Here is a 22924-nt window from a genome sequence, read left to right on the forward strand (position 1 = left end):
AGAGAGGGGAGAGCTGGGGCTGCTATGAAGAGAACTTGAAATAAAGGAAATATTTTTATTAACCTACTCTGTGTGTTGTTTTGAGGTCGGGACCCAATACTGGCAATAAGGATGTTCTAGGAGCCCCAGCCATGCCCCACCGTGCCTCCAAGCACCAAGCCGACCTGAATGCCAGCTGTGCCTCCTGCAGCTTCGGATGGGAATGCATCGCTACTGAAGACCCGAGCCCCTGCTGATTGCCGGCCGGGTTCGGCCGTCGCTGAGGCCCTGTGTCTTGCCCCCATGCTGTGACGCACCACAGCGTGCAGAGAGCTGTGTCGGCAGGTATCACACGTTGCCTGGCAACAGGAGCACATCCTGACGGCGTGTGCACCTGACAACGGGACACTGTCCGAGACAGTGCCTGCGGCTGCAGATCACGGTGTCACAGGGGAAGGCCTTACTACATAGTGCTTGCGGGCACCCTAGCACTGAGAATGCTTCTTTGTGTGCACAGATCTATGTGCACAGTACTATGGACCTGGAAAAGAAGAAATTGGAGAAGCAGAGAACTGTGAGCCAACTGTGAGCCAAGAGCTGTCCTCTGGCAGGGGGCTCGCTTTGCAAGTGGGTTGTGTGCAAGGAATCATTGAGGAGTGATGGCAAACATACCAGGTCCCACGCTCTATTTGACTTCATCAAACTCCATTTTATACCACTGTCTGGGACAGCAAGATCAGTGCATATACAGGAGGCTACCGGAACCTCTCACAGCGGAAGCTAAGGGTCTGAATGCATTTGAAATAAGCATTGCCCAACTGGATAAACACTTAATAAAAAAGGAGAACAAGATTTTCGCCAGGTAGCACTTTGCCACTAGACAACAAGGGAGGAATGAGACCATCGAGGAATTCATCACAGTCCTGTGAGATCTAGCCATCTAGTGCAGATTTGAACACTGTAAAGATGAGCACCTTAGGGACCAGCTGATTATAGGTTGTAGTGACCACAAAGGGCGGGAAACGCTTTGAAGGGAAGGCGACATTGGGTTGGAGAGAACCATTGAGGTACCGAAGATGGTTGGGCATACAGAGATCTGTATGAGAGAACTGAAAGCGGACTCAGAGAAGTTAGCAATAGATGGCACACATTAGGTCAAGTAGAGAGTCAAGAATAAAATGTGATGCAAAAGGAAGAGAGCAAGCAGCAGCCTAGAAGGCGGTTGAACACGAGGCAGAGGGCTTAAGGGAGGCACAGCAGAAGACGATGCGAATGATTAGGAGTGTTTCTCCCAACACGTGGGCTGTTGGAATAAGGAAGAAAAGGACACTTAGCACAGTGCTACAAGCAATGGGCCAAGTTTGGGACAGTGAAGTCTGTTCAAGGTGCCATGTCCATGTTGAGTGATCTTGACAATGAAGTGTGTGTGGTAAATGGGGTGGATGCCAGACCGAAGATGGTCAATCCTCATTCCATGAGCGAAAGGTCTGGCCTGTTGAGGATCTAGGGTAGGAGTATTAGCAGTACAGGAGGATAAAAATGAACTCAGTGTGGAGAAGGGGATGTTAGTCAGGGGACAACGAGTGGTGGTGCCAGAAGGGATGAGAGCAACTGTCATGAAGGTTGCTTACAAAGAGCATTTGGGAATATGCAAAACCATGGTGATGATCTGACAGGATTATTGGTGGGCAGGTATAGATGCAGATGTGGAACAGTTGCTGAAAAGATGTGTAGGGTGCAGGGATAGTGACAAGGTGCTGCCAATGGAAGTGGTGGCGAGTGGAGCCTGTGGACATTTTGGGTCTGTTAGAAGTGAGAGGAGTTCAAGGGAGCTACATAATCATGGCGGTTGGCATGTTGTCCAAGTGGCCTGAGGTGTGTGTCATGAGGGAGGTCAGGGCACGTAGAGTAGTGCGTTTTTTGGAGTCAATATTTTGGAGAAAGGTTTTTCCAAGAAGGATTGTTATGGATAATGGTCCTCAGTTCGTGGTGAGAGAAATGTAGGTGTTTATGCAGGGGAATGGTGTGTAGCATGCAACAGCGGTATTAAATCATCCTAAGGGGAATGCCACGGTGGAGAGATTCAACAGAAGGGTGATGGACGCTGACAGGATAGCGTCAGCAATAGTTGGGGATTGGGTATGTGCTGTTATGGAGAGACTATTTCAATATTGGCTGGCTCCACATCAAACAAGTGTGCCTCCCTTTGAAGTTCTGCAAAGACGAAAGCCCAATACAAGGTTGAGTCCAGGATAGTTGGGAAGGTATAAACTGAATGAAGAAGGGTGCAAGAGTAGAAGGAGGAAAATAAAAGAGAGTCCGCGTCTAGCGAAAGAGAGGTATGACATAAAATAAGTATGTGGGTGATATATGCATGCCAAAAGGAACTATGGTGAAAGTGAAGTTGGGGAGGCTTGTGGATAAAGGTGCATCTAAATGATCAAGGCCCGTGATGGTTGAGGAAGATTTGGGCAACACAGTGAGGTTGAGTAATAGATAAAATTGGATCATGGAATGGTGGCCGTGCTACCAAGGCTGCAAGTGAGAGGACTGAAAGCCAGTGGTGCGAAAATCTGTTGATGTTATGAATATTGAGGGAAAGAGGTGTGTTGTATGCCAATTGAGTGACCAGATGGCATACAATGGAACGTAGCTTGCCCCAACTGAAACGTAAAGGAGAATGTTGATGTTTGAAAGGAGGATGGGATGGGTGAGAGGAGGAGGCGGTGGCTGGGGCTACTATGAAGAGAACTTGAAATAAAGGCGATATCTTTATTAACCTACTGACCACTGCGCTGTATTTCAAGGTTGGGACCCAATATCCAATAAGCCTTGAAGCGATAAGACGCCAGATACTCCAATGGTGGGGTGAAAGGCAAACTGCCCAAAGCTGTGCTGATCGAGAAGTGCCCCAATCCAGCGAAAGAGAGAAACAGCCCCAAGCCTGGGTCACAGAGAAGGTGGCTCAAGCCGTGGTGAGAATGAAGCAGCCCTAGGATGGGGTGAGGGACAAGAAATTCCATGCTGGCGTAAGAATCCAAAGGCACCAGGAACAAGACAGAGAGAGTTAATACCCCAAGCAGGGGGGGAAGCCCAGAGACCCTAAGACGGATGAGACATACTATACCCCAAGATTGGGTGAGAAACACAGTAATCCAAGATGGAGCATTGGAAAGCAAATCCCAGGAGGGGGAGGAAATTACAGCTACGCAAGGAATGTAGAGAGACACCAAACCACTAGTCGGAGTGCGAATCGAGGAACCTATACCGCAGTGAGAGGTTAAGTTCCCAAACTGGTACAAGAGAGATCGTTCCCCATGACATGGGGGAAACCAAGAGATAAGGTGCGCTGTGAGAAGGAGAATGTAACATAGACATCCTTCTAACCACATAGGCGTTCATTGACACTTCAAATGTGTCTGTTTCTGTTTCCATTCATAGTGTTACAAAAATAACAAAAACAAGCACTGGCAAAGCTAGCTTTAGCTTTTGTTTCTGCACTTGCCAAGCATTCGTCATATACCAATTATTACCATCATTTGCTCTATTATTTACCTCATATGAGGGTGTGGAGTGAAAAAATCTGTTTATTATGCCCCAAAAAAATCAATTTAGAAAGAGCCCTTGGAGACCTCTTAGCGCTCTCTCATTCAAACCTTCAAGCCCCTGGATTCACATGGGTGCGCGCAGGGACAGAAAGGCACGGCCGAGTGGAAGAAGGAAGTTGCAGGTGCCTGAGGTAAGTGTTGTGTGTGTGTGTCTGAATGTATGTATGTTTGTCTATATGTGGGAGGAGGGGAAATGTTTGTGGAGGGGAAGAGAAGGGGGAACAGGGTCGGGTAAATGTGTGTGTGTCTGTGGTGGGGAATGTTTTGGGCAAGGAAGCGAGGCAGCGGGAAAAGAAAGACGGCTTTGGGGGCTCCAAAATATCCATAATGTCCCGCAAGCGCATGAGGGGGTGGGGGATAGGGGATCAGCCTCTGTGGGGGGTTGAGGGGTGAAAAAAATCAGTCTTTTCTATGTTCGGCTTTCAATGTGCCGAAATATCACATAGAAACCATATCAGAGGTATTACTATCGTACACCAGCTGGTGGCAAATAAACCAGGCATTCATATCACTGGGCCTCATTACGAGGTCAGTGGTAAAACCCGCCGGTAGGTGGTGGGCTACCGCCGACCCTGTAACGCCGTTTCGCCACCTGACATCCCAGTGCCACCGGGATATCATGAGCAGCAGCAAAACAGTAAATTCCCATTCCTGTGGAGTGCCATAGGACTCCACGGGAATGGGGACACTGAAGCATCAACACTGTTGCTAACGGTGCCGGTGCTTCAGTGAAAATACTGCTGGTAGGGACCTGAACTCCCAGCAGGCCAGGCCTCCTGAGAGTTCTCTGCCCGTACCGGCAAACTCGCAGTCTGGCGGTCTGGAAAGGGTGCCGATATGTTGCTACCGGCACCCTTATTTCCAAACCGGCAAACTTGTAATGAGGCCCATTGTCTGGTTTTGATAGCAAATGTCCAAGTACTCCCACGATTACACAGGCTTGTGCGAGAATTTGCAGGTAATCTTTAAATTGGTAGTAACAATGCCCTGTTGTACAAACAGGGACAGCTTGAAAAAAATCCCTCCACTGATCAAATAGTACAGGTTTGGTAATGTTTGGCAAATGATATATTTTTGGGCTGTTTTGTGAAATAATAGTAATCGCGTTGGTGTCTCTTTGTTCTGACATCTTTATTGAAATGTGCAATACGGTTTCAGCTGCCTTTTTCATTTCTTACCTTTTTTGCAATACCTTTACATTTTGGGTTTTGGTGAAGATGTTAACCTTCCACAAAGTGTTTGAAAACGCAGCTCTTCTCACCTTGCACCTTTTCACAGGGATCCTAGTTGCTGTCAGGTGGAACTGCTGGGGGAAGGGAGGCAAGGGAGGGAAGCGAGGGGAGGGCAGCTTGAGCTCTTAAAGAATTTTTTGAAAGTGTCCCTAAAACTAAGATGCCTTTTAAAGTGTACGTTTGAATAGAGGGGGAAACAGCATTGATTGTCACAGGGTACCAAACTGCGCACTTTACAAGACCACTGTTGTACACGATTGTAATATAAGAAGTGTAACACGTGTCTGTTCTTTGTCTACTATTTGTGGACTAAGCTTTGAATTTACACAAACAAAACAAAAATTGTATAAATCAAAATATTAAAAGCCAATAAACTGGGCCCCTGAGGCGAACGTAGTGGACTGTATTTAGTACTGTAAAAATGTTTGAAATATAAATAAACCACTTTCAATGTCTATGGGACTTGAAACTTTTTGAATAATGTGGAGCGAGACCTATTCACCCTCACTCGACTTCGGCCATCCAAGCCACAAAAATGGTTGCATAATGCATTGCCTAGAAAACCAGTCTTCTTATTTTAATTATGTAGGTTCTGTAATAAATGAAATTAATTGCAAGGGCAATTCCAAAAAGGCATTGGCGGAGGTGGTATTTAAACCAAGCTCTCACATCTGTTCCTCATGTTATATACCCACTTGTCAATCTAAAGCAATCTGAATGAAGTGTGCGGAAAGGCTGAGGAGCTTTAATACTGCCCATACATCACATGCTCTTGTCTCAGGCAAAACGTGCATATGTGCAGCAAGGTTTTCATTTAGCGCTATAGAGAGGCGTAGGCAGGATTGTCTAACAAGTTGGGCCTGAAGCTAAATAGGTGGGCTTACCACAGCAACATTAACATCTGTAAATGCCTACACAGTGCTGCTGAGGAGACATTAACAGATTTTGGGTCCGCCTCGTCTTCTCAGGCCCTACCCTGTCTACGCCTCTGGCGCTATATAGTAGAGAGGTGCAGTTACTTTCTCTTTAAGCATACCGAGAACAGGAAAAATGAAATAAATTAAATAGAGAAGAGACGCCATGTCTCACATTGGGGCAAAGGGTGCATCGTGTTTTGGTCGAAATGACAAGCACTGTACATAGAAGCCCAAGCTGGTTTCCCTTTTCAAATCATGTGAGGATCCACACAGGACCATACTCTACAGAAGTACCTGAAATAATCCACAGAAATGGGAGTATTGTACTCCCTATTTTTTAAAGTTGGTAGTAAAATCATTTTTTAGGGAGTAAACATGTAAATTCAATTCCTAATCAGAGTATTTTATGAGTGAGTAAATATGTTTTAACTGAAAAACAGAAATGTTTATGTAATATTTATTTCTTTGCACCTAGTTATTCATGCATATTAAAAGATCAATTTTTGCTTCTTACAATCAGGTAGTTAAACCAGTAGTTTCTTTGTATGGTACTACGTGCACTAGTGGTCCAAACATATGCATGGAGCTGTGAGGGTGAAAGCAGGGACGCAGGATTCTATGGTTTTTTCCTATTTTTTGTTGGGAGTATTTGTACTCCCTATTTTTTATTATTTGGGAGTATTTGCCCATTTTTAGGGAGCAAAAGTAGCTGATACTCCCCTTATCTGTAGCGCTGAGTCCACCCTGTCCAACACCCCACAATAATATTGAAAAACGTAGAAGGCAGGGACTCTGGAGCTTCCTTTACTAACTTTGAGCACATAGCTCAGACAGCAAATTGGGACAGGAGGCAATGGGGAAATTATAAAACTCCATTACTAACCTGGGAATTGCAGGTAACCTACCAGCTCCTGAATCCCGTCCAAGACACACCGTAGGAGCAATTAAAGAATGGAATAGTGGAACAAGCTGGCCACAACCCCGATATTACACATAGAAACTACAGGGGTTGTGCAACTAAAGTCGTGAGAGACACCCTGTCAGTTGTCCATTTGGATCCAGTATCCTTTAAATTAATGTCTAGCCAACATGCATTTAGAGCAGATCATGAATGTCTTACTCTTAGAATAATGTGTAAACTCCTTGCCCCCTTACTTCCAGAGGTTAGTAAAACAATTGTATGGGCCAATGCTGGAAGAGGCAATCGAGACTGCTAGCAGCCGTCCTCAAGCCTACACTCCCAGACCCAACATCCCCAGTCCATTTTTGAGTCAGGTGAATACCCATCTACCTCGATGGCAAGATGTAACCTTCATACATCCACCGAATAAACACTGACCTCCCATTGCGCTGGGTCCCAGGAACCTAGAATAGTCAAGGAAATTACCCTATTAGGGAAAGGGAGGGCCATAATGGAAAATTAAAGTCGTATAGGGAAAGTTTGCTCTCTGTGTAATGCTATGGGAAACAACATCATCTAGCTAGAGTCCGTCCCAGTGCAGAAGAAGAACAACCAATGGACATAAGCTATATGTGCCTGATCCCAGATTTAGACACAGACTTTGATTGGTGGCCAGAACCTTTCGAGTAAGAGGAAGACTCTAATTAGAGATGTTGGCTCAGAATTCCGGTGGAAAGGAGTATCACATTCTGGTGACACTAGACTTGTACAATTCTAGGCCCTCCAACGCTCACGGAGTCGACAGTTGGCTGTGATAGCTGACCTAATGTTTTCCCACCAAGTCTTCCCAAACGCAGCCTTATAGAGCATGTGCATCAATATGGACTGGATGCGTACTCGAAGGCAAAGTTAGCTCCTGTGGTGCACAGACAATCAGTTCTGGGTGTTGAACGCCCTGGGTTCCTATGATTGAGACACCAGGCCCTATCCAGTACAATTAAAAACATCCTGAGCCCCAGGGATTCTTCTGGGGGGAGTACCCAATAGTGTCCTGGTTGGGGGAATGAAAGGGAGGAAGACACGCAGAGGACAATCTACAATGGGCCAAAGATTTTGCCCCTCTGCTAACCCCCTGTATTGCGTGAACTATTTTATGATGGGAAGAATAGATAGGAAGCATTACAGCACCACCCAGGGAAAGGTAGAAACTAGGTGTGAGCCAAATGAAAAACAGGGAAGGTACGTGATAAAGTCACATCTGAACCACTGAGAACATCACCCACTCTGTGATGCTGACTATAGAGGTGGCACATGGGGGATCCCCAGACCCTCTGCCCCATCCAAATCTTGCTCACCAGGTACGCACCCATAGAGAAGGAAAATCAGACCTTAAAATCCACTTCCAACAATGGTAGTCTGTAAGCCTGTACCATAAGCTTTGCAAACCGAGCAATCAGGCTGACACAAGAAGTCGCAACCAGCAAATGGGGGCACTGATGCGATTGATATCGCACCAGTCCTTCTCACCAAGTAATCCAGCGAGGAAGCCACTCACCCGTACATGGCGGCAGGAGAGGAGGCATGGGATAGCTCATGGGCAGCCATTGAAGCCTGGGGAAGTTGGGGAGAGGCTAGGTGGCCACCATGACGGTGTCAGATGATTTCAGGATGATGGCACCCCTCTTTATCGTCTCAGCCCACAACGAATAATCAATATGGCATTCAGCACAAATGGTGAGATGGTAGGTCTAACCATTAACCAATTCAATGCTGCTCCCATTTTCGGGGGCCTCCAGTGAATCCCTAAAAGTTCAAATTCTCATAGGGCTCTTGATATAAAAAGGGACAGGGACAAAGCCAAGGTGAAGGAGTTTGGAAGGGGATTGGAGATGAGGAGTTATGCAGGGGGAGTGAGTGAGGAGCAGGAAAGTAGCAGAGACACGAGGAAGAGGCTTGTGTTAGAGAAGGGAGTACTTATCAAGAAGGAGATAAGCAGACAAGTAAGTGAGGAGTTGGAGTTGGAGAAGGGGGAGATCACCTAGTAGAAGGAGGAGAGAAGCAGAAGAGTGAAGTGGCAAATGAAGGTGAAGGAAAAGAATGAGGAGTGGGTGATCTGAACATAAGGAGTTGGAATGGGGCAATTAGGCAGCGACATGTCTCTGAGTTTCTGCAGTGGTGGGGGGTTGCATGGCCAAACCCTGCTCGTAGTTCTAGCTTAAATCCTGGCTGCCTTGCAGCGAAAGCCACATTTGAGCCAATTTGAAACAAGAAGTGAGCCTGGTCATGAGCTTAGTGGAAAAGGCTAAAGAACCCTTGCCACATATAAAGAAGAGAAGAGAAAGAGAACAGGCTTGTGTGATCTTCAGTATACCAAAATAGGGAGGAACCAGGGCCAGGCTGGTTGTTAGACGTGGTTTAAATGAAAACCTCAGGACATGGGGAGGAACTCACAGCCGATTGTGGATCCTCTCCTTTTGGACCAGAGCCTTTCGGCTCTGAGATCTGATTATCACTCTTGGCTGGATGGGAGAGATAACTATTGCTGCCAAAGTCAACTGTCATTTGCACATTGAGCTACCAATCCCAGGTGGGCCAACCTTTGCTGTAGACTACAGGTGGGTAAGAAGCTTGGCAGGTGAGTTGAATTACTCCATGGTAGGTTACACCTGTCAAAAGCTTGCTAGTTGAGAGGTATGCAGTACCTTGTTCCAATTACCAGTTGTAGAGTAATTGGCAGAGGGAAGTGAGCTCAGGATTTTGATTTGTGTAGAGGTTTGGAGAGCTTGTATGTTTAGAGATCCTGATGGTTTTCTAGCGCTGAGTGCCCTTGCAAAGTCCTACGCGAAGAATGTGCAGAATGCTTCCATGCTACATGGGGGTTATTTTTTGGGAGGTCTTCTGGTTTGTGATTGGTGTTTCTGCATTGCCGTTTTGGAGCAGGTAGTCTTAAAGCTGTAGGATTTTTCTTGAACTGGCTGGAGAATGAGTTACAGAGTTATTATGATGGCGTCCGTTTAGCGCTGCATGCAGTGGGTTCTTGAATGAATTCGTTGTGTTTTTTTTAACAATCTTTTATCTGTGTACTGTGTGTATTGCAAGCAGTGTGTCTAATGGGATTTTTTGGCTTTTGTTGTCAGAGCTTTTGGTAGTCCGCAACTTTGTCTGTCTCAAGGTAATTTCTACTGTAAATTTGCTCCATGCTTCTGAATTCTGGAGATGGTTGAGGTTAGGGTTATACTATTTAGCTAATTGTTTTTTGGTACTCTTTGAAGGGCTTCTATGTGGCTACCATATTTAGTGTTTGCAAGATTCGTTCATGGAGGCATTGATGTTCTTTGAGTTCTTCATCAGGTGGGCCTGAATGGTTTAGCAAGTGGGGTTGTTTTCAGAGACTTCAAGAGTTAGCCAACCCAGCACAACACCAGCATTACCGAGTTGGAAGATACCCATAATGCATAGTCTACTATAGCCTGAACATTTTTATTCCTAGTCTGCATTTATTTGAATGTTAGTTCCCATTTGCAAAATGTAAATGTGCCACATTTATACCATTCTGCAATATCATATTCAATGCTGTTCATTTTCCAATGTTGGACTATGCTGTTCTGGAAACCCAGAAGTTTTGAAGCTTGCACATCAGGACTGCCTGCAGCTTTAGGAAGTAAATGGAGGTGCAAACTACAATTGAGATGTAACATAACATTCCATGATCTTGAGCTCACTACAATGAACACAATACCATGTTCTTATGTTAAATGACTATGGCAAAAGGTTAGTATACATGGAAACAGAAAAACAGGACCTCAGTAGCTTATTAGAATCTTACCATGTAATTCAAAGTCTGTGAGAGATGGGTTAAGGGCATCAATATCGTTACTGAGGTCCCCTTCCATGAGAGTGTCTTGAATTGTCCGAGCCGACGGGAGCTCTGTTAACATCTGTATGCTTTGCATGGGAGGCGTGTGGGCATGGATCGGGGAGTCCTGGGGGTTGCTGTTCTGTGCTCTTATCTCCTCTTGATGATCTAAAGGTGGGAAGCGAGTCTGCGAAATTCCAGGAGATTGTTGCATCATAGAAGGAGAGATTTGTTGGAAGGCCTGTGGTGCAGAGGTATAGCAGGAGTGTTGGTCACCTGATGACTGACGCCTTCCTAGCTGCTGCTCATCATGCTGGGGGCCGCATGATGCATGTACGGACTCTGCAGATTCAGTAGAGGCCGAGTCACAAAGATTCTGTGACTGCATGGACATCTGCAGAGAAATATGACTGGATAGACCTGCCCCATTACCCGTCATGACTGAAGTTCTCATCTTCTCTGTTTTGTTTCCAATCAGCCTGTCAAGCTCTTCTGTAAAAAAAATACATATATTTATGTTATATTTATTATTTGTTTAGGGTTTACACAGAAATCCCTCCAATGTTAAAAAGAAAAGTAAAACATGATTTTGTATACAAATTCAATAAATAATGTGAATTAACATTAACATTTTCGGACTGCTCATTCCGATTTTCAAAACTCATCAAAATATCAACATCTTTTAAAATATCAACAGTTTATAAAAAATCATATATTTAGTCCGCTAAGAAAGTAGAGTTAGTGCATCATGAGCAGGTCGTGTTCCATAGTTTAAAATATTGGTATCCATAAGGAGGTCCTATAAGGTAGCAATTTATAGCAATACGTACTTGGTTCAGATCTTGCAGTCCTACATCACATAATGGACATTTTCTATCTTTGTATGGAATGCCTTCCTAGGAACCAGTTATTGTACAAATTGGTAATTGAACTAATTTAAATTTAGATAAATTTTATGATGTCAAAAAACTGGGAGGGTGTAAACTTGGTGAGCATTTTGAATTACCAATTTTACACGTTTGGAATCTGCACACTATATAATGTTTTTTTAAAAGCTCACCCATACACAGTGGTCTTTTAAAATTTGATTCAACGTCATTTGGTATTTAGTGGCTGCACTTGCAGTAGGTTTAATTTCAAATATTTTGCTGCCTGAGGGAACAGTGACCGTAATACGTATTTTGGGCCTCATTACAAGTATGGCGGTGGGGGTAAAAATGGTCGTAATGTGACCGTACTTCCATTACCGCTGCATTACCTCCACATTACCGCCCTGCTGTACTACACGTTTGGTGGTAAGGTGAAGGATTTAGCTCTAGCAAAAAGCTTGAGGTAAATCCTCCACCTTACGACCAATAATCTGCATAATTGGTAATTTCGCTGAAATCTCAATGGAATCCTATGGACTCCCAAAATAGGGATTAATACTACCCTACCACCACATGTAATCCTGAAATAAATCTTTGTGAACAAGTAGCAGTAACGCCAATAGAGTTTGGTAGTGAATTGGTGGATATACTGCCAAATTACCACCAAAATCGTAATGAGGCCGTTTGTTTGGGAGATTCAGATTCACTCCACTTTTAGTAGATTTGTACAGTATTAGAGAGTGCCTTATTTACATCAAACCATGAGAGTACCAGTGTGGAGTTCTTTCAGATTCTAAGCTTGCAAGCCCAAGTTATAAGTCGATTGGTGTCATTGCACTTGAGTGCCTAACCTGTAAAAATGACCTCCATCATTTTTTTGCAATTCTATTTTTGTTCTCAGTTTTTGTTTGTCTTTTTGCTTCAAACAGTTGTCCAGTAAAAAAAAGTGGAATTAATTTTACTCTCATAAGCTTTGCTAAGGGCCGAATATTTCTCAAGCAATTATAAAAATAAAAAGTGATATCCCTATCCCTGAAATCTGTGCATGGTCCTGTCACATGCTATATGAATATACATGTGTTGAACAGTTTACAAGCCACGGCAAGATATTAAGCATCCTCCTTTGTGAATAGACATCACAAGTTTGGCAGTGTGGGAAACAAGTGGTGGGAATTCTGTTACCACCACTTTTCCCGCACCGACAAATTATAATTATAAGATTTGATGATTTTACCACCAGCCGAATTACTGCATGGTAAATCCACCGATTTTCGTAGGAAAAGGGGCAGATTAAGCTCCAGCATGTTGCTGGAGGTAAATACTCTGCTTTACCTCCAAAAATCGATGGATTTGTGCAGTAATTCCACCGGCAGTAAATCAGCCAAAAAATCCCAATTCCACTCCAGAAACGGCAAATGATCACCACTTGTAATCCCATGGTAACTCCACGGGACCAAGTGGTGGTAATGGTCATTCCATTTTGCAGTATTTCGGCCGATTTACCACCAAAATACTGCCAAACTTGTAATGAGGCATGGCGCTATGTGGATTCATACCTCTGGTATGCTCTTGTTACGGCCCTTGTGGGCTACGGACTAAAGTCAGTCCTCTGTTCCAAACCTACGCTACCTAACACTATTCTGCTCTATGAAAAAGAAGATAGAAAGAAGGATCCTTAGCTGTAGCATAGTTAAAGGTTGCTTCACCCCGGGAGGTAGTGGTGGCTGGTTTCTGACCTTTACCCCAGAGTTCACAGAGACTCTTATGTCTCAAAATCAAAGAATGTTTTCAACAGAAAAACGTCTCTCAATGTTCCTGTTGTGTTCAAAACAATGTCTTCACCCAACCATCGCATTTTATCCCTTCTCTTGGGATATGAAGATTTACACTGGGAGTTTTGCCCCCCCCCCCAAGTCCAAGAATGTTCGTTCTTGGGCCCTCCTAGGCTCTCACTCCTGACAACGCTGGGTAGACACTGGGCCACTTCGGTCCGGTTGTCTGTTTCTTTACCTTTCAGTGGATTGGTACTTTTCTTAGCCCTTGGTGGGCTCTGGGTGGCTCTGGCACGGTTTGTTGTTCAGTTACGGTCACCCATAATGGGTTATGTTCTTGGTTGGATTCTCGCCGGTTACAGACTTCTCTGGCCCCTTCCCTTGTTTGTTTTCATTCAACCCGCTCTTGAGTATTCTCTCGGTCTGCCCCTCGCGGGCTAAAGGCTTCCCTTTCCCATTTGTTTGTTCTGTTTTGCTCACCTCATCCTAGGGTATACTCTCGGTCTGCCCCTCACGTTCTATGGCTTTCTCTTGCCTCTTTGTTTATACTGTTTTGTTCACCCCATCCTGGGGTATGCTCTTGGTAGCCGCCTTGTGGGCTACAGGCTTTTTTTACCCCTTTGTTTATTTGGTTTTGTTCCCCCTGTCCTGGGTATGCTCTCGGTTGGTCCCTCTCGGGCAATGGGCTTCTCTGGCTCTTTGAGCGGCAGCGCTCCAAGTGGTCTCGTCCTGCTGGGAGTGGCAGTGTCTGTGCTGCAGGACGCCAGTACCTCTCGCCTTCGGGTTGAGATTCCACTTTTGTCGAAGCTATGGCATTCTCTGTGTTGTCTCCCGATTCCACCAACCACAGCATCTGCTTTGGACTCGGCTCATCCTCTGCACAGCTCTGTGAGCCTGTGTTCATGGCTCTAGGGCAGATGCTCTCTCTTCTTTTTCTGCTTCATCGTGGGTCCTTTAAGTTCCTCCCTGGAGTGGAAGAACAAACTTGATTGGCGCTGACTTCCACAAGGAGGTGACGGCAAATACAGGTCATAAAACGAGCCTTCCACTGCCCATGTAACCAATAGACATGCAAGACTTATGGGAAAGGACATTGCTTGTCCCCAGAGGGGATGGGGGGGGGCAATCGCCCCAGTGTGAGCCTGCTTGCTCTGTCCCCTAGGGAGTGGGTTGATTAGTGGGCTCACCTCCCTAGTCACAAATGTAGCAGGCTCCCCATTAGGGAGAAGAGGCACATTTTTGGGATTCATCACAGCTGTTCCTGCTGGACTGCAGATGTCTTTGTCATGACCTTCTTCTTGGCTAGCGCTTTGCTGCCTGCAGTGGATGCACCTGAAGATCCTGTAGCTGTTGTGCCTCTGGTTTATGTCCCCTGATGTTCCTGCCTCATGGCTGGAGGTGGTCTCTGTGGATATAAATGGATTACATCCAGTTATGTGTGCTTTTAGACTTCATGGTATGGGAACATGACTTCATTCACATTACAGGCCTGCTTGAGTAAACTGGTGAACTGTATTTAGTGTGTCAGCCTGCCCTGAACAGATATGGATTGTCTGTGGGAGGGTGGTGGGGGTCGGGTTAAACAGGATGAAACACATTTAGATGTGGGGGATTCATTTGGCTATGTGTGTTGTGCATTGTGGTCAGTACACATATTGCATTTGACACATTGGTTGTTTTTGAGGAGGGGACATGTTGACTCTTTTCCACAGGGGATTTGGGCCTATATGGGCACGGTTGGTGGGTATGGCACATGTATTATTGACGTGTTAACGATCTGGGCATGATATTGCAATGTGGTAAGTATGCCCCCCACTTTCACAAGATTGTGTCATCCCTTGTCTATGCCTTCGGGTTTAGTTGCACATACATTACATGCAGTTCACAGGGAAGGTGTTCTCAACAGAAGCTACTTGGATTCCTATGACAAACTCTGAATACCTTGTTCCTGTTATCCCGGTTATGTTGATAATAGTTGCAGCCTTCTCCTCCCATGGGGTTCATGTATCGGTCAGGTATTCTACCCTCTCTAGTAGCTTAGCACTCCTACCTGTGATCTTAGATGTTTGCATTCACGCAGCGCTTCAGATTGACCTAACACTTTTTCATGTACTTGGTGGACCTTGGATAAGCATACACTTCCTGAACCTTATTGCACACCTAGTCCCACAGTTATGCATTGTTTTCTGGGGCAATTTGTGCAATTAAATGTCTCACCAACCTTGATTCCTCCTTTCCCCCCACATCAGCAAACACTGTGTGCTCCTTCTGGCTGAATTTAGGCTAGCACTGCCTGCCGTCACCTACCATTTCATACACCAGTGTCAATGGCATCTTCCTTGCTGCTCATTGTGGGTGGATGAGTGAAATTGACATTGATTCAATTCAATTCAACTGTGTTCCTGTTCTCGCTGCTGCCTCGTGTGTTATATTACCAAGGATAAGGCAAAACCGTTGACAAGTCAGGATTGTCTGGCTGGGAAATAGAGATGGAACTGATGGGTGGGCCTATACACTATGTAGTTAGCAGTGCAGGACAGCAGAAACACAAACCACTGAATAAAACAGTCAGCCGAAGACTATGCTCCTGAAAGAAACCTGATGGAGCAGAGGTGGATGACCTATCTGTTTCACAAGGCTTGCATGCCTAGATAAGAGAGAGGAAGCAGCCAGTTTAATATGGACTATGACAGTAAATCTGCTGATATGCCTATTTCTTTTCAATAATTTGGAGGCAAAACTAAAACAATCCCAAAACTAAACGACAAAGCTCAACTACTTTGATGCGGTAAATATGCTCATTACTTTAAACAACTTGGCGTGTTGACATATTTTATCCAAGTTCTACTTTTTTTACTGTTTCAATATTTTGGGGCATGAATTAGACCATTTTTACCTAGTTGTGTAACATATTTTTCTTTTCCATGGTTACCTCATTAAGAAACACTTTCATGTATGGTGACACACACTGAGTTTAAGCACATCGCATACTGCCAGCTTAAGCTGCCCGTCTTCTTTCATTTGCCAGGATAAGTGGATTCATCAAAGTAGAGAAGATAGAGAAGCGAAATGCTTGCAGAGGGATTTAAAATGCTCTACCTTTATATCCATCTGCTTAAATTGCTTGTAGGTTGCTTTAATTAAAATGCCATCGGAAGCCATGGAGTTTTGACAAGATTTATTTGATCCCTTTTCAATTTATTGGTTTTACAGGTGTTGGTGGGTATAACCTTGACTGTACTCTAGGTTGCCAAGCCTTACAGCACTACTGTGAGTGTAGGCTTACGTTTTTCCATGTCACAATGGCTGAATACACATTCATAATTGGTTGTAGGTTGCAGTGACATTTAAGATGTGAATAAGCGACAAGTAGAAGCTCAGACTTTTTTTTTTTTATTTCATATAGTTTATACAAACTTTTGAAATGTCAAAACAGAAAAAGAAAAAAAATCACAATATACTCACAATAAACCTACACTAAAATTACATTGTTTTATACTCATGAGAAAATGATACTAAAAACAAAAGGAATATTCTCTGTCTGGTAGAGGAGAACAATCATATATGCGGCTTGATTTCTGATCAACAATTCTCATTCAGTGATCATGTTAGGAGGCACCAACTCTAGCATCAACTGTATCTGTTCCAGAAATTTCATTGTTGCGATCATTAATGATTTGCTCTCACAGTTGTGTAGTTGGCACCACCATTCCTCTTCACAGTACGTCGAATGTTTGTCTATCTCCTTCCTTAGGCATTTCTCTCGTTGTTCGCACATTTTATTGCAGAAAAGGACTAGATGTTTTAGATCTTTGTCGCCATTTAAGCAGAATCTGTAGATTGTATTTGTATTTCTTAAAGGAATCATCCGCCGATTTCTAAGAATTTCCTTAGTTTCAAATATATTGAGATGGAATTTTAGGTAAAGTCTTCTTGAACGTCTGCATGGTGCGATGGTCAGATATTTTGAAATAGAATTTACACTTCTGGCTTCTGTTGGGGTGTTTGTCATAGATTTGTGCATTGATCTTCGCTCGCCAGTCTCTATCCAGTCAAGCTCCAGCAACTTTCTCTTGACTGCATCCGGGTTGTTCCATAGTGTCTCTTCATCGGTAGCGAGCTGGTTTAGGGTATCCTTACTTTGTTGTCTCCAATCCAACAGGGCAGTTTTCCCTAATAGTTTTTTATCGACTAACATTTTAAAAGGTGCCAAATTTGCATCTTCGTTAGTTTTCCGGAATAAAGCTAGTTTATTCCATATAATTCTGGCATTTAATGTAGAAATCCCGATTTCATACAGGACACAAGCGGTTGGAGTGCTTTGTGGAATCTGGAAGACTTTCTTCCAAAAATAACCTTCACATCAAGCCCATATCTCAGAATCGCATCCGAACACATTTTCAGCTCCGTAAATTAGTACTGGTATAACTTTACTTTGATAGAATTTTCTGACTGGGACAAAGGAGAATTTGCTTACAATTACATAAAAGTTTCCTCTTCATGGGTTCATCATTTATACTGGAATTAATCACCGTTCCCAGGTATCTTGTATAAGGAACCTTGTTTAGTTTCTTTGATCCAAGAGCTCAGCTAGACTTGAGCATGCTTGACCTCCTTCCTCTTTTGTTTTCGAGGACTAAAATTTTGGATTTTGTTACATTGATTTCAAGACCTAGTTCTTCTGTGAAGGCTTTTAAAGCTGTGAATTTTTGTTGTAAGCCTATAGGAGTAAGGTCTAAAATGACCATATCATCAGCGTATAATATATGATTGAGATGGTGACCGTTCACCTTTGGTGGAAAAGACTTAACACTTGTTAATGCATACCCAACTTCTGATATATAGAAGTTAAAGAGCGTTGCTCCAAGTGGACAACCTTGCTTCACACCTCTTTCCGTTGTAATCGCATTTGTTAGATTTCCTGAATTGTCCAATCGAACTTTGATGTGGGTTCCTGAATATAATTCTTTGATTGCTTCAATTAAGCTACTATTGCAGCCTCTATCCTTTAATTTTTCCCACAGCGTTTCGCGATCTACGCCGTCAAATGCATTAGCCATATCTATAAATGCTAAATACACTTTTTGTCCTGTCCTGATTGCTTCCACCTTCAGCAAATTCAGGATGAGAAGGTTAAGGCTGCAGCCCACTCCTTTTATGAATACGGATTGGCGCTCATCGTAAATTTCTTTTTGATGGATCCATGTTGTCAGTTGGGATAGTAGCAAGCTTGCAAAGACCTTCCCTACCACGTCGCATAGGGCTATTGGCCAATAATTTGCAGGATTAGTGGGAATACCCTTCTTAAAGATAGGAACTATGATTCCCGATTTCCAAGTTGATGGAATACGTCTTTCTTTAATTATATGTTGGAACAGGATATCGCAGAATTCGGACCACTCTTCAATGTTGTTTTTTAGATCAGCGTTAGAGAGGCCATCTGGTCCCGCTGCTCGAGATGCACTGCTTTTTTTAATGCATGATCGAATGTCCTCGCAGTCGATCTTTAAATACCATGATTGACTTAGTTGGGGACTCGAGTAGCAAGTGTTTTTCTGAATAACTTTGTAAAATGAATTTCCCACTCATTTTCTGTTACCATGTTTGTAAGTACTGCCTTTTCAGGGTGTGTTGACTCATTTATTAATGTCCAGAACCCTCTGCAGTTTTTGTGGTTTAGCGCTGATAGAATTGTCTCAGCATCTCTCTGCTCCATTAGTGCTCTACATCCTTTACACCAGTTGTAATATCTGTTTTTTTCTTTCTTTATCCGACTCTTGCATTCAGGTTCTTTCAATGCACGGATTCCTCTTACAATTTTTCTTAGTTCTCTTTTTTTTTGTGCCACCTCCGGATCGTATTGATGTTTTTGGTGGCTTGGTCCGTTTTGTGAATTCCTATTTTTAGTTTTGTAGATTTAAAAAAAATGCTGGTATTCTATTGAATCCTTTGAGAGGTCGTTATGTTTTGATCTTAGGATATCAGTGATTGCCACAATGTCGTCATTTCTCAAGCGTAGTCTATTGTGACCAGGTTCCACTGCTATTTGATGGTTCCATTGCTTGCGCTGTATTAGATTTTGCTTGTGCCATTCCATAGACCGCACATTATGGTCACTTTTTTTTAACTTTGAGAATGATTTGATTTCTTGCAGTATGTTTTCAGAAACGAAGATGTAATCTAAAATGGACTTTTGCAAGCCTCTTTGCCAGGTCGTTTTCGGCGGGATGTCTCCCTTTATCGTTGCATTCAACATTACAAGATTTCTGGTTTCCATTTCTTCAAGCTAGCCATCACTTTTGCTCTTCTCACCGTTGTTTGCTGATGCTCTTGAATTTTCGCCTTCAATCAATTTCATGTTGAAACCTCCACGTAGTATAATTCGAGCATTTTGATCTAGTATTAAGATGTTATCAATCGTCTCAAGTATTTCGTCCTCGAATTTTTGATGAGTTCCTATAGTTGTGTTCCAGTATATATTTAGTAAATAAAAAGTTATCGGCGACAGCAATTTTGGTTCTACTGTTTCTAAGTAGGTCATCTGTAAGTGGGGCGAAATAATTTCTGATGATTTAATTCTTAGCCCACAATTCCTTTTCACAAGGGTCAGTTGGCCAGACATCGGAGGACCTTTTTTGCCTTGAATTGCTGGATTTATAGAGACGTCAAATCCTTCGATGCATGGACTTTTCGTCAGCCAGGTTTCTTGTAAGCATATTAAATCGGCTGTCACTAGAGCTTCTGGAATCGACCTCAATAAATGGGAGAATCCTCTCGTATTCCGGGAGGCAAGCACGACTTTATGCAGTTGGCCTTGGCATTAGCTCAGATTCGAAGCATTTAGTGATTTAGCTATCCATAACCAATCATTTCTCTCCTCATCTGTCTTTTGAGATTCTTCAGTTGTTACTGCACATTTGTTCTTGAATGATTCATTCTCCACTGTTACTTTGATATTTTTTTGCTTTATTTCTTCAATTGAGAACGAAGAGGTGGATTCAGTCTCCACTATTGGGATTTTATCATTAACTTGTGTGTCCGGACTCATTTTCTTCAATCGGAGCTTAATTGCAGTGGGGGCATTTCCCTTTTTGATTGAAGGTTTTGGATCCTTGTTTCTGGAGGTCTCCTTATTCTCCAAGGCATTATCCACCTCATATACTTGGTACCCCATATCGAACAACTGTCTTTCACACATCATTATTGTTTGTGCATCCTTCTTATCACCAATGTGTAGCAGAACAAACTTTTGGTTCATGTCAGCGATGATTTCTACTCGCTCAATCCGCGCGCTTTTCAGTGTTCTCAAGGCAGGAATTGTTTGGAACAGCTGTAGTATGGTATATCTGTTAAGCGGTGCATCTTTTTTCCTGTGCTCAATTCTTTCAACCAAGACTCTGTAAGCCTGGGGAGTGGTAAGAGCATTCGTATTTAGTAAGGGTGGATGCTTCTCTTGTTTCTCGAATCTTTTTGACTTTTCACTGTTCACCTCGTTTGGGCTTCTCATGTCTTTTTGTTCATCTTGATTTCCTTCGTTGGCATTATTTCGCCCTGGAGTTACACTTATGAGAGTTCCTTTATTAATGCTCAACTTGGAGTTCATTTGCTGTGCGATTTTCTCACGTTTCTCTTCAAGAGTTTGAAATCTAGGCGATTCTGCCACTGACTCATTTTTATTCAAGTTTTGAGGATGGACTTTTGTCAGTGTCGTAGGCCAAGATATTACTCTTTTTTCGATTCTGATCTCTTCTCCATCTTGGACACCCTTTTGTGCGGGGCATTGTGATGGATTCAACTCGTCCATGTTTTTAGATTGGCTCAATTTATCATCGCTCAAATTCTTTTTAGCATCCGAGTTTTCCATATCTATTTCCTCGTCCATCGGACTGCTATAAATTGATAAGTTTAGGAGTTCCTCTGGAGAGTTTTCTTCATCTTCAACCACTGTTGGGTCACTGTTCGCTTTTGACTCTTCACCTGGCTTTAAGTTTGATTCATTTTGATCCTTGACATCAGTCTCAGCTTGACTTTCCTTGTTTTTCCTATTCACTTGCTCTGTGTTATTTACTGTGATGTTGAGAGCTTTAATATTTCTGAAGAAGTTTGCGGTGTTTCTAGAATTTTTGTTCTTTTGCTGTTGTAAGTTTTTAGATTTTTTTTTTTTGCATTTGCCTGGTTTTGTTTCCACGGCATGTTCTTTATTAGTGTTTTCACGCCATGGGTGCCCTTTCAGTTTTTCAAATATATCAAACCACTCACCGTCACTGTTCTTTGGCGCTTGAGGCAGTAATTTGTTCTCTTGTGACACCGTTCCGGAGTCACTCGTCCTTTGGACAGAGGTAAATTCTTGTGACGGTTGTTGATTTATTACTTTGTCTTCCAAAACTATCAGATCATCTGGCGACTCCTCAGTTACTCGCAGCTTAGTCGGGGAACAAGGCTCAATTAGAACTCCATCATCTTTCTCTCCGGCTTTTGTCATACTCCTCTTATCATCCAGGCTGATTGTCAATTCTTTATCATAGCAACAGTTTTGATGTAAATTTTTCTTATGTATCTCAGTTGTTTCTTCAATCTGCAATTTATTATTTTTTCGGCTATAAGATTGATCGGTCACATCTGAGTTAATCACGGATTCTGTGTTTGGGTAATTTTTAGAGTACAATGATGATTTTGGGTCCGTTTCTCTAGAGGGTTCTCATTCTTTTTGTAATATAAGGAGTGCTTGTTTTGTCACTTCAGCTAAGAGTCTCTTATCTTCAGAGTTGTTCTTTAGTGATTCCTTCAATGCTGTTAATGATATATCGTTGCCCCTTCTTGTCGTAGTGATCTGTGACGTCATTTCCAACAGATCAACCTCTAATTTTGTAATTTTCGAGTTAAGTGCAACCAAAGTTGTTTGATCTCGAAGATTGTCGTTTAGATTTTCATATAGCTTTAGTAAAGGAGCAACAGCTATCGTGGTGGCAGACATCAGAATTGGGGTTAGTTTTGAAAGTGTTTTCTCTACAAGGGTAGATGTTACTTGTGCGGAGCCTGAATCACTTCGCCATCGAGCATTTGGCCCCTCCGGGTTCCTATTTCTGATCTCGGGCGAGGTGTCACTATCATCTGACTCTGATGAGGACATACGCTCCAGCACTTCATGTGATTTTTTAGGTGTGTAGTCTTCCTCTGTCATGTTATTTTCTGTTAGACTTGTTTTGTTTCTACTTTTGAATCGTTTGATTAGACCACTCACTTCCTTTTCAGCACTTTCAGCGCATCTCGATCTCTTTTGCGATGCTAGGATCTCGTCGTTTCTGGTCTCAAATGATGGAGTCGTTGATTCTAGGGTCAACATCTCACGAATATTCTTGTCCTTGTACTGCGCCCAGTCAGAGTATGGTGTTGTTCTTCCACAAGTGCTCGGTTGCAAGTCTCTCTTTGATTGTGTTATTTTAGAATTTAGTTCTGCAAGATCTTTTAGCACTTGGTCTGCAATCGCAAGAGAATCTCTACGACGTGGAGGCTGTGAGTTATTTTGAGCCTCTATTCTCGTTTTCCTAGCTTCTGTATGGGCCCCGATATCGTCTGTTTCATTATTCATTGAATTTAGTCTTGATGGATCTCTTAGTGACACCAGTCTTTCCTTTACAGGCTGTTCATCATCTCGTATATTCATGTTTCTTTTACTTCCTATGTCTGGTTTATGCATCTCAGCGACCTTTAGCCATGCCAACAGTTTTAGTGAGGAGCCAGGCCGAGGTAACTTTTCTATATTGCGTGATTGCAGTGAAAAGCCTGTCGT

General features: G+C 43.1%; 1 protein-coding gene across 1 annotated transcript in view; it reads right to left on the reverse strand.

Moving 5' to 3' along the window:
• FOXN1 (forkhead box N1) overlaps nucleotides 1-22924 on the reverse strand; it is an 848919-nt gene that overhangs the window by 22486 nt on the left and 803509 nt on the right. Inside the window, exon 9 of the mRNA XM_069615340.1 lies at nucleotides 10464-10985. Coding sequence (XP_069471441.1) covers nucleotides 10464-10985 — 522 coding nt within the window. The remainder of the gene's footprint in view (nucleotides 1-10463; nucleotides 10986-22924) is intronic.

The sequence above is a fragment of the Ambystoma mexicanum genome, chromosome 9 (assembly GCF_040938575.1).
Source record: "Ambystoma mexicanum isolate Mex_15411 chromosome 9, UKY_AmexF1_1, whole genome shotgun sequence".
Lineage (NCBI taxonomy): Eukaryota > Metazoa > Chordata > Amphibia > Caudata > Ambystomatidae > Ambystoma > Ambystoma mexicanum.